The sequence below is a fragment of the Myotis myotis genome, unplaced genomic scaffold (genome assembly GCF_014108235.1).
Source record: "Myotis myotis isolate mMyoMyo1 unplaced genomic scaffold, mMyoMyo1.p scaffold_m19_p_12, whole genome shotgun sequence".
NCBI classification, from domain to species: domain Eukaryota; kingdom Metazoa; phylum Chordata; class Mammalia; order Chiroptera; family Vespertilionidae; genus Myotis; species Myotis myotis.
Window position 1 is genome coordinate 30497364 of NW_023416316.1, and position 16645 is coordinate 30514008.

The window sequence follows — 16645 nt, forward strand, 5'->3', positions numbered from 1 at the left end:
GACGACCAGACAACCAGACACTTAGCATATTAGGCTTTTATTATATAGGAGGATTCCTGTGGAATGTGAAGAGTAGACGTGTACTTTAAAAAAAAAAAGATTTAGCTGATTGATGTTTCTCTCTCACTGATGTTTCTAACTCTCTATCCCTCTCCCTCTTTGTAAAAAATCAATAAAATATATTTTTTAAAAAAGATTTACGGCCCCTTTATTTGGCAAATAAAGTTTTATCTTAAGTCTTGTTTTGTTTTGCCTTCCTCCTGCAGTCTCCTACAGTAGTGTGCAATTTATGCAAACGAGAGGGTCATCTAAAGAAGGACTGCCCTGAAGACTTCAAAAGAATCCAGCTGGAACCTTTGCCACCATTGACACCCAAATTTACAAGTATCCTAGATCAAGTTTGTATCCAGTGTTATAGTAAGTTGTTAACATTTCTTTTGATTTGTTAAATTGATGTTTTCTCAAGAGTCACCTGAATCACTAACCTTCTAACTTCTTTATAGGAACTAAATCTGTTCTGTTCCCCATTGTATCCAGTGTTCTTTGTATCCTGTTCCATTTGGGACACATAATAAATAATTGCTAAAGACAGGAAGGAGAATCTTTAAAGGCTTAAGATTAGAGTACTATTATTTCCCAAGTGGAATTTCTTGAAATGTGTTTCTAGGTACAGTTAATAGTATCTGTATATATAAAAGCCTAAGTGACTGTTACAGCTGGATGACGACGGTCCTATGATGTGCACTGACCACTAGGGGGCAGACGCTCAATGCAGGAGCTGCCCCTAGTGGTGAGTGCGCTGCCACAGCCAACCTCACACAGTCACTTCCCCCAGCTGGCCGGCCTGTCCCGATCGGCCCCTATTGACCCTGATCACCAGGCCAAGGGACGCCCCCCCCGCCCCCCCCGCAAAAATTTGTGCACTGGGCTTCTAGTTTTGTGATAAGAAATATTTTATGGGTCAAATAGGGAATAACTCTACTTACTGTTCCCTCGGAGAACACAGGGCACAGTAGCATAATAAAGGCTTTTGATAAATGTTATGGTGAAGAATTTATTTAACTCTTTAATCCCAATTTCCAAAATTGAGCATAGAATACTTTTGGTTAACACTAATTAATAGCCTACATAACAGCACTTTAAGAAACATTGGTTTTGGGATGCACTGGTATGCAGAGGTTTAAATTTATACTAAGAAGAATCTTTTAAAGGAAAGGGATGCAGCTACTTAGAGAAGAACTGGAAGCATCACGGTGCTACATCTTGAGGTGTCTGTGTGCTAAAAGATGACCATTCTTAACAAGTGATATACTTTTTAAGCCTTTTTGGAGTTTATAACCTATGAAAGGAAATTGTAGGTCCTCCTTGAATATATACACTGAGTGGCCAGATTATTATGACCACCTGACGTTTGTAAGCAAATTAGCTATAATTTCGCGCTGAAGTTGCTAGAGGGCCAGACAATTATAAATAGGGAAGCAGGTTGTTTACCACGACAGTAGAAGTGATTTTTTTCTGAAGATAGGGGTAAACAACGCTATTTAACAGCCTTTGAACATGGGATATATACACTGAGTGGCCAGATTATTATGACCACCCATCAGTTCTTCGTTGGGCCACCTTTTGCCTTTAATACTGCGGCGATTCTTCTTGGCATTGACTCCACGAGATGTTGAAAGGTGATGCGAGGAATCTGGCACCATGCCTGATGAATAGCACTGTCCAGTTCTGTGAGATTTGATGGTTGTGGAACCAGCCGCCTAATGGCTCTTTTAACTCCGTCCCACAAATGCTCAATTGGATTGAGATCTGGTGATTGTGGGGGCCACCTAAGCAAGGTAAAGTCTCCCTCATGTTCTTGAAACCACTCCTGCACAATATAAGCACCATGGCATGGCGCATTGTCTTGTTGGAAGAAGCCATCTCCATTGGGATACGCCATCAACATGATAGGATGAACTTGATCAGCAACGATACTTAGGTATGTTGTGCTATTCAAATGTTTTTCCACATGAATTAAAGGGCCCAAATCATGCCAGGAAAACATGCCCAAACCATAACACTGCCCCCACCAGCTTGAAGGGTTGTATCCACGCATGTGGGGTGCATGCTTTCATGCTGTTTCCACCAAATTCTCACTCTGCCATCTGCATGATGCAACTGGAAACGTGATTCATCAGACCACATGACTTTTTTTCAATGCTCGAATGTCCAACCCTTGTGCGAATTGGAGATGTTTTATCTTGGTAACTGCAGACAGCAAAGGTGTTCGAACAGGCCTTTGGCTTCCATCTTCCATACGATGCAGTATACGGCTAATTTGCCTACAAATCTCAGGTGGTCATAATAATCTGGCCACCCAGAGTGTGTGTGTGTGTGTGTGTGTATCCATCCCACGTTCAAAGGCTGTTAAATCGCGTTCTTTATACATATCCTCAGGAAAAAATCACTTCTGTCATGGTAAACAATCTGCTTCCCTATTTATAATGGTCTGGCCCTCTAGCAACCTCAGCGTGAAATTATAGCTAATTTGCCTACAAACGTCAGGTGGTCATAATAATCTGGCCACTCAGTGTATATATGCACATGCTCACAAACTTTTGTGTGCACCCTCTGGAAGAGTTTCCTGAAGGCTGCCCTTTGGAGAACCCTGGGTCTCTGAAAGGCAGTACTTCTCAGATTAGTTTCCATTTCAGAAGCAGTTCTTGGTGATAGATCTTTTTTTAAAGGCATCTTCTTTATTTTACATGCTTTCTACTGAGAAGACACAAAACTTAGGGTGTGTTTTTTCTGTAAGCCTGTTAGGTTTCATTTTATTAAAAATATAGTCTTCAGAGAATGTGAACATCTTTGTTTCTGATGTTTCTCTTTATTTAAAACAGAGGATTTTTCTCCAACTATTTTAGAAGATCAAGCTCGTGAACATATTCGGCAAAACCTAGAAAGTTTCATAAGACAGGAGTTTCCAGGTAACTAACTTTTTACCTTTAAGAAAAGAAGGGTAGGGTGACCTTCCTTCAGAAAGCATCCATGTGTTACAGTCACGTTAATTTTGAGAAAGAGAGCGTAATCTTGCAGTGAAGGGGACAGGGCTTCAGTGTGTGGCATGCCTAGGGTGGCCATTGGTCGGCTCAGTCCTAGCTTCCCAACAGAGAAGACAGCTGTCATGTAGGATTTCTCTTAGCAGATGCCACGAAGTGAATTTCATTGAGGACTATGTTTAGAGTCAAAGTTCACACCTCTAAAAAGTCAATTTATTTAGAAAGTAGTAAGCTTACAATATTAAATATGTTTAGGAGATCCACATTTTCCTCAAAATGTCCTTACATTTTTTATTTTTTATTTTATTTTATTGATTTCAGAGGGGAAGGGAGAGGGAGAGAGAGATAGAAACATCAGTGATGAGAGAGAATCCTTGATCGCTGCCTCCTGCATACCCCACACTGGGGATCGAGCCTGCAACCTGGGTATGTGCCCTAACTGGGAATTGAACCATGACCTTCTGGTTTATAGGTCAACACTCAATGACTGAGCCACGCTGACCAGGCAATATCCTTACATTTAAGAATACAGTGGTACTTGGTAATCTTTCATGCTATGTACAACTTGTATTTATTTAAGGTAAAGTTAGAGAGAAAAATATAATAAATGACTGATTAATAAGGACATAATTAGGTGATTAATATAAGATAGTTAACTGGATATTTTGATTTGTGAGAGGGACCTTTTGATCCAAAAAGTAAATGTAATCAGGTAATTAATTATTACTTTTCATATATCCCTAACAGGAACTAAATTGAGCTTGTTTGGCTCTTCCAAAAATGGATTTGGGTTCAAACAGAGTGATCTTGACGTCTGTATGACAATTAATGGACTTGAAACTGCTGAGGTACAGTGACCACATATACTTCCATTTGCTGTGGCAGTGTGATTTGATAACTTTGACAGTCTAGCTTGGTGTTCTCCAAATTTATCAGGGCACAGTCTGGCCAAATATAGTAAGAAGTTTAGAGTGGATGTAAAGGTTAGAAAGTCTTATACTTTCAACTTGGAGTACAAAGTGAATTTGAAAACAACTTCTGGGAATTCTAGAAAGCCAAGCCAGCGTCTCCAGTGTCCCATTGGCATAGCAGCTAGGCTTAGATTGGCAGGCAGTAATGTGGTATAATGATAAGAGTACTGAACTTGTAGTCCAGTGACCTGGATTCAAAACAAACTTGGTTTTATCAGTCCCTATACATGTGGTGTCTGGTTGATAATCTACAAAATGGAAATGGTAATTCTGGTCCTTTTGCTTCAGGAGATTGTTACGCATATCAGCCTGGATCATGTATGTCAGGAGTCAGCAAACACTGCGGTCCACGGGCTAAATTCTGCCCACTGCCTGTTTTGTAAATACAGTTTCATTAGAACATAGCCACACCCCTTCAGTTATGTATACTCTACTGCCACTTTCACTCTAACTGCAGAACTGAGTAGTTGCACCAGACCATAAGATCCACAGAACAAAAGGTTTGCCAGCTCTGGTGAAGATGAAATAAAAATACTGTGAAAAGGTGTAAAATCTGATTAGTACCAAATCCCTACTCTTAAAAAGATTTTTTAGCAACAGTGCAAATACTATATATCAACATGAGTGATGCTGCTGTTGCCCAAGATCTTTTTATGCCTTCTCTTAGTTTCAAGTCTGTCTTTTGAGGATGTATCTGATTTGGGAAAATAGCAAAGTTATCAGGCCCAACTTTGCTGAATAAGGTAGATAAGTAATATTGGGATTGATACCTAGAATGACCTTAATGTACATCATCAAGATGGAATTTTTACATGATTTATAAACTAGTTTTGAAGGCATTTCTAAAATAAAATTTCAGTGTATTGTGGGACATATATAACCTTCAAAAAGACCTATGTTGGAAAGGGTCAGCCGAAATTTTTTTTTTTTGGCGCCCTTGACCAGAATCGAACCTGGGACCCTTCAGTCTGCAGGCCGACACTCTATCCACTGAGCCAAACCAGTCAGGGCCAGCCGAAATATTTTTAAGTATGATCTTTTAGAAATATTCATATTTGCCGTATGACTTTCATTTTGTACATTATATTTTTGTCTAGTCCTATGGAAAAATAATGTGAGCTTAATCACTCTCCACAGCAGTCATTCAGCTCTTAATGAAACAATAATGAAGGGCTACCCAGAATGAATTAGGACATAGAAGCTCCCTCTTATTTATGCTGGCACATAGGGTACTTCTTGGTGACATAATTACCCAGAGGGAAAAATGGAGGTCCTCACTGGTTCAGAGACTTTTTTGGAGGCTCCAATTTCAGCCTCTGTTGAGCCTCCAAAAGCAATTAGTTAAGTAGGCTGTATTTGGGGGGAGGGGGTTATCTTTAGGATATTTGCTATGGATACTAATTAATGCTCACCTAAAAGGGGGAAAAAATGAGGTGAAATTAATTTCATTATTCTGAAGGTACTAAAAACTATAACTAAATTAGAAACCTATCTTGCATTTTTGGTTCAGTACTTTATGCCATTTTTAGTATATGTGCTGCCGAAGCGAGCACTTTTATGCCATTTTTGTTACAGGGGTTGGACTGTATAAGAACTATTGAAGAATTGGCCAGAGTCCTCAAAAAACATTCAGGTATCTCTGTAAATTTTTTCTACATATAGATATAGTTTTATTGATTTACAAGCAAAAGTTTATTTAGAAAATAAGAGGTAGAAATGAGCCATGGAGGAAGTGAGCTAGCTGGGCTGCATGGGCTCAGGAAATAAGCTACAGAGGCAAAAGAATGGCCATTGGAGTTTAGGAAAAGTAAAGAAAGAAACACACCTAAAGGAAGAGGGCGCGGTCAGAGAGAGAGAAGAAGAGAGTCCTAAAAATATTTTTGTCTTTTTTTAAAGACTGGCCCTTTTTTTTTTTTTTTTTAAATTATTATTCAGAGAAGAAGGGAGAGGAAGAGAAAGATAGAAACATTAGTGGTGAGAATCATTGATTGGCTGCCTCCTGCACGCCCCCTACTGGGGATCGAGCCTACAACCTGGGTATGTGCCCTTGACCAGAATCAAACCTGGGACCCTTTAGTCCGCAGGCCTATCTATGCTCTATCCACTGAGCCAAACCAGTTAAGGCTGTTTTCATCTTTTTATTAGTATTTTTGCATAGTTAGAATTTAATGCCAATAAAACAGCATCATGGCTTATGTATATTATGTTTGCAGAATTGGTGTCTTATTAATATTAATAAGTATTAAATAACTTCTGAGGAGAGAGTGGGAAATTGTTGCATAGGGGAGATTAGTGGAAAAGATGGGTTTGTTCTGATCTCAAATGATGATGAATATGATTTGAAAAGAATAGGAAGAGAAGTCTTTCCTTAGAATGGAGTATAGTATATTTTGGAGAACAGTGAGAAGATTGACACATTTAGAGAGGAGTTTCAAGTGGAAACTATTAGGAGATAAGGTAAAGTCTGTAGATATTAAGAACCCACTGAAGTTTCTTCAGGAGAGGAGGAACCCAATAAAAGCATAAGTTGAGGTTTTTAGGCAACTAGCATAGACTCTGTTGGAAGGTATAACCCAAGGACAGAGCAGAAAGACCTTATCCAGGTCCAAGTGGTCCGAAAAGGAAAAGAAGATCAGAGATTCCAAAGGAAGATTTCTTAGATTTGGTACCTACAAGTAGGAAATAAGTAAGGGTTCGGGCTGATGTCTGGGTACTTGGGAAATGGGAATATTTGCAGAGAACACCAGTGTGGAGGTGTTTAGTTTGCCATGAAGGTATAATCTTCAAGAGGTAGCACTCTAGTAAGAAACTAAAAATATGGAATTGTCAATCAGGATTATAGAACAAAATAGACGTTTTGCATTGAAAGCCTTAAAGAGAGAGAAGTAGAGAAGCCAAGAAAGAGAAAAGTAAAGAGGCCAAGGGAATTGTTGTTTGAGAGAACCTGAGGACTGCACTTTAATTTCTGTGTGTAGAAATTAAGGAAGGACACTGAAAAAGGAGCCATTGGAATAAAACCAGGATGTGCTGTGAATAAGTCCTGGAGGATGGGCTTATAAGTGTTATTAAGGTTAACAGTGTCAAGTTCTGGAATGGGAAGTAGGTGGAGAAAAGGCTGTCTACTTTAGAGGCAGTATAGCAGAGTAATTGGCAGGGTGGGGGGGGGGGGCGGTCTGGAATCAAACTCTCTTGGTTTTAAATCTTGGCTCCCCCACTTGCTGGCTATGTGATCTCAGAAAGTCACTCAACCTCATTATTAGCACTCAGTTACTCACCTATAAAGTGGGAATAACAATAAAGTTAAGTATGCATCCATATTGATATCTATAAATAAAAGCCTAAGCCACTGTTATGACTGGTCGCTATGACGTGCACTGACCGCCATGGGGGCATACGTTCAACTCAGGAGCTGCCCCCTGGTGGTCAGTGTGCTCCCACAGCGGTAGCATCGCTTAGCCAGAAGCCGGGCTCATGGCTGGTGGCGGCAGGTGCCTCTCCCACCTCCGTGGCAGTGCCACCGAGCCATTGTCAGGTGCAGCGGGGCTGGGATGAGCGGGAACATTGCCCAGCCCCAGCTCAGGCTCCTCCCCAGCCAACTGCTGTTTCGCACACTGCTGCATCCCTTGGGGGATGTCAGACTGCCGGTTTCGGCCCGATCCCCGTAGGCCCCGTAGGTAGGTCTGACATCCCCAAAGAAGTCCTGGATTGCAAGAGGGAGCAGGTCAGTCTGAGGGACCCCACCAGTGCACGAATCCATGCACCGGGCCTCTGGTACTCACATAAGAGCTTCTGTGCCCAGCTGTATTTAATGACACTCTCTTGTTTCAACCTAGGTCTGAGAAACATCTTGCCTATTACAACAGCAAAGGTGCCAATTGTAAAGTTCTACCATTTGAGAAGCGGTCTGGAAGTGGACATCAGTTTGTATAACACATTGGTAAGATATAGCTGCTTCTCTAGGGAGATTAAGGGAAACAAATGTCTCTTAAGCCATTCATTCCAATGCATTCATTCTTTCAGTAGTTATTAGTGCTTGCTTGCTCTGTGCCTGGCAGTGATGTGAGGCTGGGGTATAACAGAGAATTAAGTTAATATTAATATTCATTTGAAATTAGGTCAGAGTGGCAGGCGCTTTTGTTTGGCTTGAACTTTTTTAATTTTGGAGAGAGAGAGAGAGAGAGAGAGAGAGAGAGAGAATATCTGTTTCACACTTGGTTTGTTTCAGGGATTTATGGCACCTCTCTGGACCCTAAGGGCAATGCTAGGGCAGGTTGGGGGAATCATCCATCTACTTACAGGAAACTGATTATTTTTATTTTACTTAAATTCTTATTGTTGAAAGTATTACATATGTCTCCTTTTTTCCCCCATTGACCTCTCCCTGGCTGCTCCCATTCCCTAGCGCATGACCTCACCCCCTCCCCCACTGTTTGTGTCCATTGGTTATGCTTATATGCATGCATAGAAGTCCTTTGGTTGATCTCTTACATGCACACACACACACACACACACATACATACACATACACACACACCTTCCCTCTGAGCTTTGACTGGTCTGTTCAATGTTTCTACATCTCTGGATCTATTTTTGTTAATCAGTTTAGGTAGTTCATTATATTCAGGAAACATTATTTTCATAGCCCTTATTTTTTAGGAATGTTAACACTAAGGACATCTATCTCTATGTATATAAAACCCTAAGCGACTGGTCGACTGTTTGACCAGTTGTTATGATACGCACTGACCAAAAGGGGGCAGGTGATCAACGCAGGAGCTGCCCCCTGGTCGTCAATGCGCTCCCACAGCAGAAGTACCGCTCAGCTGACCAACGGGTGCCAGACACTGTGCTCATGGCTGACGAGCACAGCTTCAGCAGCACGAGCTTCTTTCATCTCCCATCTCCATGGCAGCGCTACCAAGCAGTGGCAGGTGCAGTTTGGCCATGATGAGCGGGAGCAGTGAGCGCCCTGCCCAGGCTCAGGCTCCTCCCCAGCCACTTGCCACTTCAGGCACTACTACATCCCTTGGGGGATTTTGACTCGATCCCCGCAACCGGTAGTCCAACATCCCCCGAGGGGTCCTGGGTTGTAAGAGGGTGTAGGCCAGGCTGAGGGACCCCACCAGTGCACACCGGGTCTTCTAGTATTAACATAATGGAAATCATGAAATCAAATGTCATTTACAATTCTTTTTTTTTTTTAAATATGTTTTATTGATTTTACAGAGAAGAAGGGAGAGGGATAGAGAGTTAGAAACATCGATGAGATAGAAACATCGAACAGCTGCCTCCTACATGCCCCCTGCTGGGGATGTGTCCGAAACCAAGGTACATGCCCTTGACCGGAATCGAACCTGGGACCCTTCAGTCCGCAGGCCGGCGCTCTATCCACTGAGCCAAACCGGTTAGGGCTCATTTACAATTCTTAATTATTATCTCTTAAGTTATTGAAGCTTATTTGGGGGTAAGAAATAATAGTTTTAGCCTAAGTGTGTTTATTCTAAAATGAATTACAGTGTAAATCTTTTCAGAGTATTCTAGCTTAAAACTTTTTCTTCTAAATGATAGCCTTATAGTATAATTTCCTTTTTAACAGGCCCTTCATAACACAAGGCTTTTATTTGCTTATTCAGCCATTGATCCCAGAGTGAAATATTTATGCTATACCATGAAAGTTTTTACAAAGGTGAGTATGCTTTCAGTTGTACCTTATCAGGAAATTTTATTGCATCTTCAGACCTTGTTGAAAACATGTCTTTTTTTTTTTTTTTTTTTTTTTTTTTTTAAGACTAGCCATGTCAAAAGCTTCTTTTAACTATTTGGGAAGCCCTACTCAGCAAGCTAAAATTTTGTCTTAAATTTTACATGATTATTTGATCTTGCTGTGACTGATTGTTCCACTGCTTTGTTGGGTTCTTTGTTTTATTTGGGGTTTTTTTTCTTTTTTCTTATTTGGTTTTGTTGGCATATTTTAGCATTTGAAAATGTAATTTTTATATTAATGCCCTGTAGAAGCACTTACTTTTAGTGATAATGGAATAGCTGCAAGCAGAAAACATTGGTAATCTTTCCTTTGTGATCTTCATTTTCCTTCCCTCCAGATGTGTGATATTGGTGATGCATCCAGAGGCAGCTTGTCATCATATGCATATACACTTATGGTGCTATATTTTCTCCAGCAGAGGAAACCACCAGTTATTCCTGTCCTTCAAGAGGTATTAATAAAGTAAATTCTATTTCTTATCTGTAAAGCTGGGTGATATTTTGAGCCTTATTCCTTCTCAAAAATTCTGTGGTTCTGGCCCAGCCAGCATGGCTCAGTGCTTGAGCATCAATCTATGAATCAGGAGGTCATGGTTTGATTCCCTGTCAGGGCACATGCCCAGGGTATGGGCTCAATCCCCGGTGCAGGGCCGGGAGGGCGGGGGGGGGGGGGGGGGGGGGGCGTGCAGGGAGGCAGCCAATCAATGATTCCCTGTCATCACTGATGTTTCTATCTCTCTCTCTTCCTCTCTCCCTTTCTCTCTGAAATCAATTAAAATATATTTTTGAAAAATTCTCTGGTTCTGTAGTTAAAATTTTAACAATTTTTCTAAAGTTTTGTATCAGTGCATTAAGTTTGTAACCCATACTAATAGTTTAAAAATTAATTGCAGATATACAAAGGTGAAAAGAAACCTGAAATATTTGTTGATGGCTGGAATATTTATTTTTTTGATCAAATAGATGAACTGGTACGTATTTTAATAGTAAAGATTTTTTTCTTACATCCTTGACTAAAAGTTAGCTATACTATGCTGTAGTATAGATAGATGGTCAACAACTATATTATCTTTTGCTATATTTATTTATATTATGATAGTAAAAACAAAACAAAAAATATAAAAAAACTAGCATATACAGATGTTTCCTTTGAAGTTGAAAACATTTTTAAGCCAGGTGAGTTTTTAGGGACTATATCCAAGTTCTTTAATGCCTAATAATTTCAAATAATTTAGTAGTTTTTTCCAAATAAATGAATATTTGCTCTGTAATTTCTGTACATAACTTGGAAAGACTTATAATTATCACCAGGGCTCTTGAAGTTCATCTCAAGATTCTTCAACTAGCATACATTCTGAGGTTTGACATTAAAAACCCTGAGCCCTCCCTATCCCAAGTCATAGGGTGAAGATTAATAAACTCAGGTAGGTGGTATTTTAAAATGTAAAAGAAAAGTTATGTAATTACATATTTTGTGTGTTTAAACTGTAGTTAATTAGAAATAAGCCCATATTTACTTCATAAGATACAAGTGAATATTGACATTAACACTTTACTATAGGGCATGATATCCCTTGTTTTCTTCTGTTTTTAGCCCACCTATTGGCCAGAATATGGAAATAATACAGAATCTGTTGGGCAGCTCTGGTTGGGACTTCTTCGTTTCTACACAGAGGACTTTGATTTTAAAGAACATGTTATTAGCATCAGAAGAAAAAGTCTGCTTACAACTTTTAAGAAACAGTGGACCTCAAAATACATTGTTATTGAAGGTACAAATAAGATCAAAACTTAAAGTTGCTTAGAATGTAGAGTTTGAATTAAGAGGGCATTGTTCTTCATCTCTCCAGGAGGGCAGCCCGGAGCCACTGATTAGGGTGTGCAGTGCACCATCCTATTACTGCCTGCGTCAGGTGGAGGCATCTGTTTCCCACCTAAACACTTACTTTTTTTTTTTCTTTTTTTTTTTTTATTGCTTAAAGTATTACAAAGAGTATTACATATGTCTCCTTTTTTTCCCCCCGCCCTTGACAATCCCCTGGCCTCCCCTACCCCCCAGTGTCTTATGTCCATTGGTTATGCTTATATTCGTGCTTACAAGTCCTTCAGTTGATCTCTTACCACCCCCCCCCTCCTGCTCCCCCACCCCCCCGGCCTTCCTGCTGTAACTAAACACTTACTTTTAAATGATTGATGCCTTTATGTGGATCCTCTCACATTATGTCTTTGGTCACCATGACAGATCTTTTATTATCATTGAACACTTAGTAGATATAAGCCCTAATAAGAGTGAATTTTCAACATCTTTATTTGCTATTAATGGAGGGTTTTTGCCTATCAGAAGTCATATCACCTAAATAATGTGTTACTCTAGGTCAGCGACTTTCAACCTTTTTCATCTCATGGCACACATAAACTAATTACTAAAATTCTGCAGCACACCAAAAAATATATTTTTGTGTCGATTTGGCAAAAAAAAAAAAATTGGTATAATTTTGACTCATTCACATCAAATGGCTATTGTGCTGGTTGCTGTCATATTTTTATTTGACAGTTTAAGGGAAAAGAGGTCAGTCCCCCTGACTACGTCAGGTATCGCATGTTTTAAAATTCATGTGGCAACAAATGGGTTGAAAATCGCTGCTCTAGGTTAAACTTTTATCTACCTATTGATAGTCTTATAATGTGAAAATATATAAAATGGAATTCAAATCACAATGGGTTGATCCCCCTCCAAAAGATTTTGGAGTGGTTTTTGTTTTGTTGTGTTGTGTTTTTTGCTTTCTTGAATATGTTTTTAAGCATTTACAGGAAATAATTAAATTAAATATCTACACATTATGTTTCACTTATGAATTATCATGAGTGTAAATTTATTTTAAATCATTTATAAAATATTTTGATTTAGAAAGCATGCTTTGCCCTAACCAGTTTGGCTCAGTGAATAGAGCGTCGGCCTGCGGACTGAAAGGTCCCAGGTTCGATTCCGGTCAAGGGCATGTACCTTGGTTGCGGGCACATCCCTAGTGGGCAGTGTGCAGGAGGCAGCTGATCGATGTTTCTCTCTCATTGATGTTTCTAACTCTCTATCCTTCTCCCTTCCTCTCTGTGAAAAATCAATAAAATATATATTTAAAAAATAAATAAATAAAAATTTTTAGAAAGCATGCTTTATCCCCATTTATTTTATGAACCAGTTTATTCAGATCCCACATACATCATTGACATCAGCAGGTTTTTCATCCTTCCTACCACTTTCTGGATCATCTAACAAATAGTGTTCCAGAACACAACAGATATCCACTCATCTAAGTTGTTTGAGTGAAAATATTTAAGATCATATGGAAGTTCTTATATGAAGCCTTTACTAGAAATTGAGATCCAAGTAGCTATTGCCTATGTGTGTTTTAATTTATCACTTGAGTGCATTCTGTGATATCCATGATGAATTATTTTCTAATGTGGTCTTTAAAAAGCTTATTAATTGGCGGGAACATTTAGTGCTAAAATGTTTTAAATATATTTATGACCTCTATATACATTCAAAAACTAGCATTAAATAATGTCAGGCTAATGTTAGTCTTCTCCAAATAGTATTTTATTGTTCAAAATAAAGCAACTCCTCATAATGCGAAAGATTTTATAAGAATTCAAATATAAAGCAACACCCTCTTTTCTGATAGACACTTTTGAGAATAAAACTTGCCTTGTAGTTGGGAATATATATTACTTAACTATATAACAAATTTGAAGATCATTAAGAAGGTAGTTATTTAATACTTTTAATAATGATAAATTATGTAACACTTGTTATATAAACCATTTATTGTATGAATAGTGGCATTTTCCATTTGATTATCTTATTCTCATTTTTTTTACTTAGATCCCTTTGATTTGAATCATAATCTTGGAGCTGGATTATCAAGGAAAAGTAAGTTAACTTTGTTTATAAATATTCATGTGATCTCTTTTAATTCACCTACTTGAGCTCTTATTCTTTTCTTTTTAGTGACCAATTTTATAATGAAAGCATTTATTAATGGTAGAAGAGTATTTGGTATTCCAGTCAAAGGATTTCCAAAGGACTACACCTCAAAAATGGTAAGCATCTGTTGGACATAAAAAAAAAAAAAAAAGAAAAAAAATTCTGAAAGCCCATATTAAGCATTTAATTTGTACATATTACTTCAGTAATAACTTAAATACTCTATCTGGTGAGTCTAGCCACCAAGATGAACAATTACAACACAAATCCCTAAAAATCCTTTCTAAAACATCCCTGCTCTTGGGGGCTTGCCTGAGGTGGGAATGGAGGGGCGGGGAAGGGGGGATCAATTGGAGAAAAAGGAGACATATGTAAAACTTTAGACAATAAATACATTTTTTTAAAAAATCCCTGCTCTGAGACAGTTCATCAGGAGGATGGGGAAAAATAGCCAGAGGTGGAGTTTGGGTGGGAAGATTTATAATTTTGGTGCTGCTGCTTTTCCTTGGTAAGACATATAGGTGGCATTGCTGCACCACCAGCATTGAGCTCCATGCCAGCCTCAGCCAAGCCATTTGCACATGCCTAAGGGCATCCATATGAAGTCTAGACTTTCCTTTGTTTGTTTATTACTGTACTTGCAAAGAGTAATAAATCCCTTAATGGGACGGTGCTGCCTGTACTAGAACTGTCTGTTCTCATATAAACTAATGCTCAGGTTTCTATTGAGCCGCACTCATTAAAAACAAAGTTGCATTATAAAAATAACGTATTTCAGTGAGAAAAAGGGGGGTAAGAAACTAGAGGTTTTAAAATTATCATTATTATTATTATCCTCACCCAAGGATATATTTTATTGATTTGAGAGAGGGGGATAAGGGGAAGAGAGAGAGAAACATTGATGTATGAGAAAAACATCTATTGGTTGCCTCCTGTCTGAGTATCAAACCTGAAACCCAGGTATGTGCCCTGACCAGGAATTGAACTGTCAACCCTTTAGTGCATGGGACGATGCTCCAACCAACTGAGCCACACCAGCTAGAGCAGAGCTAGAGGGTTTTATGTTTAAAATAAAGTTATTATTTTTCTGCATTAATCTTCTGAATACACTTTTAATGAACCTTAACTGTTTTGTGTGTAGCAATATTCAGCATTTGATAACAAGTGAACATCTAGTTGTAGATATTGCTGTGGTAGTCTGTCAGTGCTTCTGAAACTTGTCCAAACATATCACCTGGGGATTTTGTTAAATGCAGATTCTGACTCAGGAGGACTTTGCATTTCTTACAAGCTCCCAGGTGATGCTGGTGCTGCTGGTCCCCCACCTTCATTTCAGTGGTAAAGGGGCTAGAGTCCAGACCATTGTCTTTCCTTTCTTCTGATATTTCCCTTCAGAAACCACAATGAAATAAAGCAACAGCACATAGCCTCTTTATTTTTCTCTGTAATCTGTATATGCACTCATGTTCCTCAATTCATTAGGTGTTAGCTTTTCTCTTTTTTTAGAGCAAGGAAACTTTTGTACCTGGACTCAGCTCCCTCCAAGTCCTGGGGCAGCTGACTTCTGGGCTATGTGATGCTCTTATATTTAGAAGTGCTGGGGAAAGCTACCTTTGTGGTTAAGGATAAACAGAGTGCTGTGATGAAAAGGACTACGTAAAATTGGAGTTTAGGTAAAATCCTGATTTAGACCTCATAATGGTTTTAGATTTGAAATTAACCAGTATAAATAATAGGTATTAAGTTAATGATAATGTTGATGTTGAGATAAGATACCTGATTGCTGTCGGGTTAGCTTTGTGTTTTGATCTCATAGTAATACTTCATATTTGTATATATTTATGTTTTTCCAGGAGTACTTTTTTGATCCAGATGTGCTAACTGAAGGACAGTTGGCCCCAAATGATAGATGTTGCCGAATTTGTGGGAAAATTGGACACTTCATGAAGGACTGTCCTTTGAGGAGAAAGTAAGTAAATGTTCAAAAGTGGTGGTTTTGATTTTATGCTCTTAATGTACCAGTTTTTAAATGAGGTTCTGTTGTAACAGAAAATAAACTTTAAGGAAATTCAGCAGTTCTCAGGTAAATTTAAGGTTTTTTGTAATGAAAATGAGGTGATTTAAAATATGGCCTTACATACAGATAATGAGAATTGACTCCAGTGTAACGGCGACAGTCTCTCAGGCCTGGTCCCTTTTCCTAATATGGGTCATGGCTCTAATCATTGCTCAATCATCTGGTTATCGGCCTCTGTAGTTGGGATGGAAGAGAAAAGAGGAAACTAAAATTCTTCCCTTTTATAGCAGTGAGAAGTTCAGAATCATTTCAGTCAATGAAAAGTAAAATTGGTTCCTTCAGGATGTCAGTTACACTTCTAATGTACAATAAGGGGCATGCCCTGTTGGGATTGGGATTCACTGACAATGTCTTGGACTATAAGACCCTTTCACTTGTACACAGTTTTACTTGTACGCCTTAATATTGCTATGGTGACCTACTCAGCTTGGTGACCATGCTTTCTGCTGTTTGCAGGAGGACAGAGGGACATGGTTTTGGATGCTCACTTTGAACATATTGTTTGGGGTGGTAGTGGTGCTTTTACTTGGATGATAATATGCTCATTTAAAAACAGGTTATCATCTCCCTGGCTGGTGTTACTCAGTGCTTAGAGCATCGGCCCTGGGACCAAAGGGTCATGGGTTTGCTACCCGGTCAAAGTCACGTACCTGGGTAGCAGGTTGGATCCTTGGCCCTTGTCGGGACATGTATGGGCGGCAACCAATAATGAGTCTCTCTCACATTGATGTTTCTCTCTCCTCCCACTTTCCACTCTCTAAAAATCAATGGGAAAAATATATTTGGGTAAGGATTAACCAAAAACAAA

General features: G+C 39.0%; 1 protein-coding gene across 9 annotated transcripts in view; it reads left to right on the forward strand.

Annotated features, from left to right (window-relative positions):
- TUT7 (terminal uridylyl transferase 7) overlaps nucleotides 1-16645 on the forward strand; it is a 57377-nt gene that overhangs the window by 26978 nt on the left and 13754 nt on the right. For 8 of the 9 annotated variants that reach the window (XM_036330631.1, XM_036330632.1, XM_036330630.1 and 5 more), the window contains 12 exons: nucleotides 267-417; nucleotides 2883-2969; nucleotides 3789-3889; nucleotides 5588-5645; nucleotides 7846-7949; nucleotides 9609-9698; nucleotides 10114-10227; nucleotides 10669-10746; nucleotides 11370-11547; nucleotides 13659-13706; nucleotides 13785-13876; nucleotides 15614-15729. In XM_036330631.1, the coding sequence (XP_036186524.1) occupies nucleotides 267-417; nucleotides 2883-2969; nucleotides 3789-3889; nucleotides 5588-5645; nucleotides 7846-7949; nucleotides 9609-9698; nucleotides 10114-10227; nucleotides 10669-10746; nucleotides 11370-11547; nucleotides 13659-13706; nucleotides 13785-13876; nucleotides 15614-15729 (1217 nt within the window). Of the gene's footprint in view, nucleotides 1-266; nucleotides 418-2882; nucleotides 2970-3788; nucleotides 3890-5587; nucleotides 5646-7845; nucleotides 7950-9608; nucleotides 9699-10113; nucleotides 10228-10668; nucleotides 10747-11086; nucleotides 11200-11369; nucleotides 11548-13658; nucleotides 13707-13784; nucleotides 13877-15613; nucleotides 15730-16645 lie in introns of those variants that run through there. The other variant, XR_004971250.1, reaches the window with a different exon arrangement.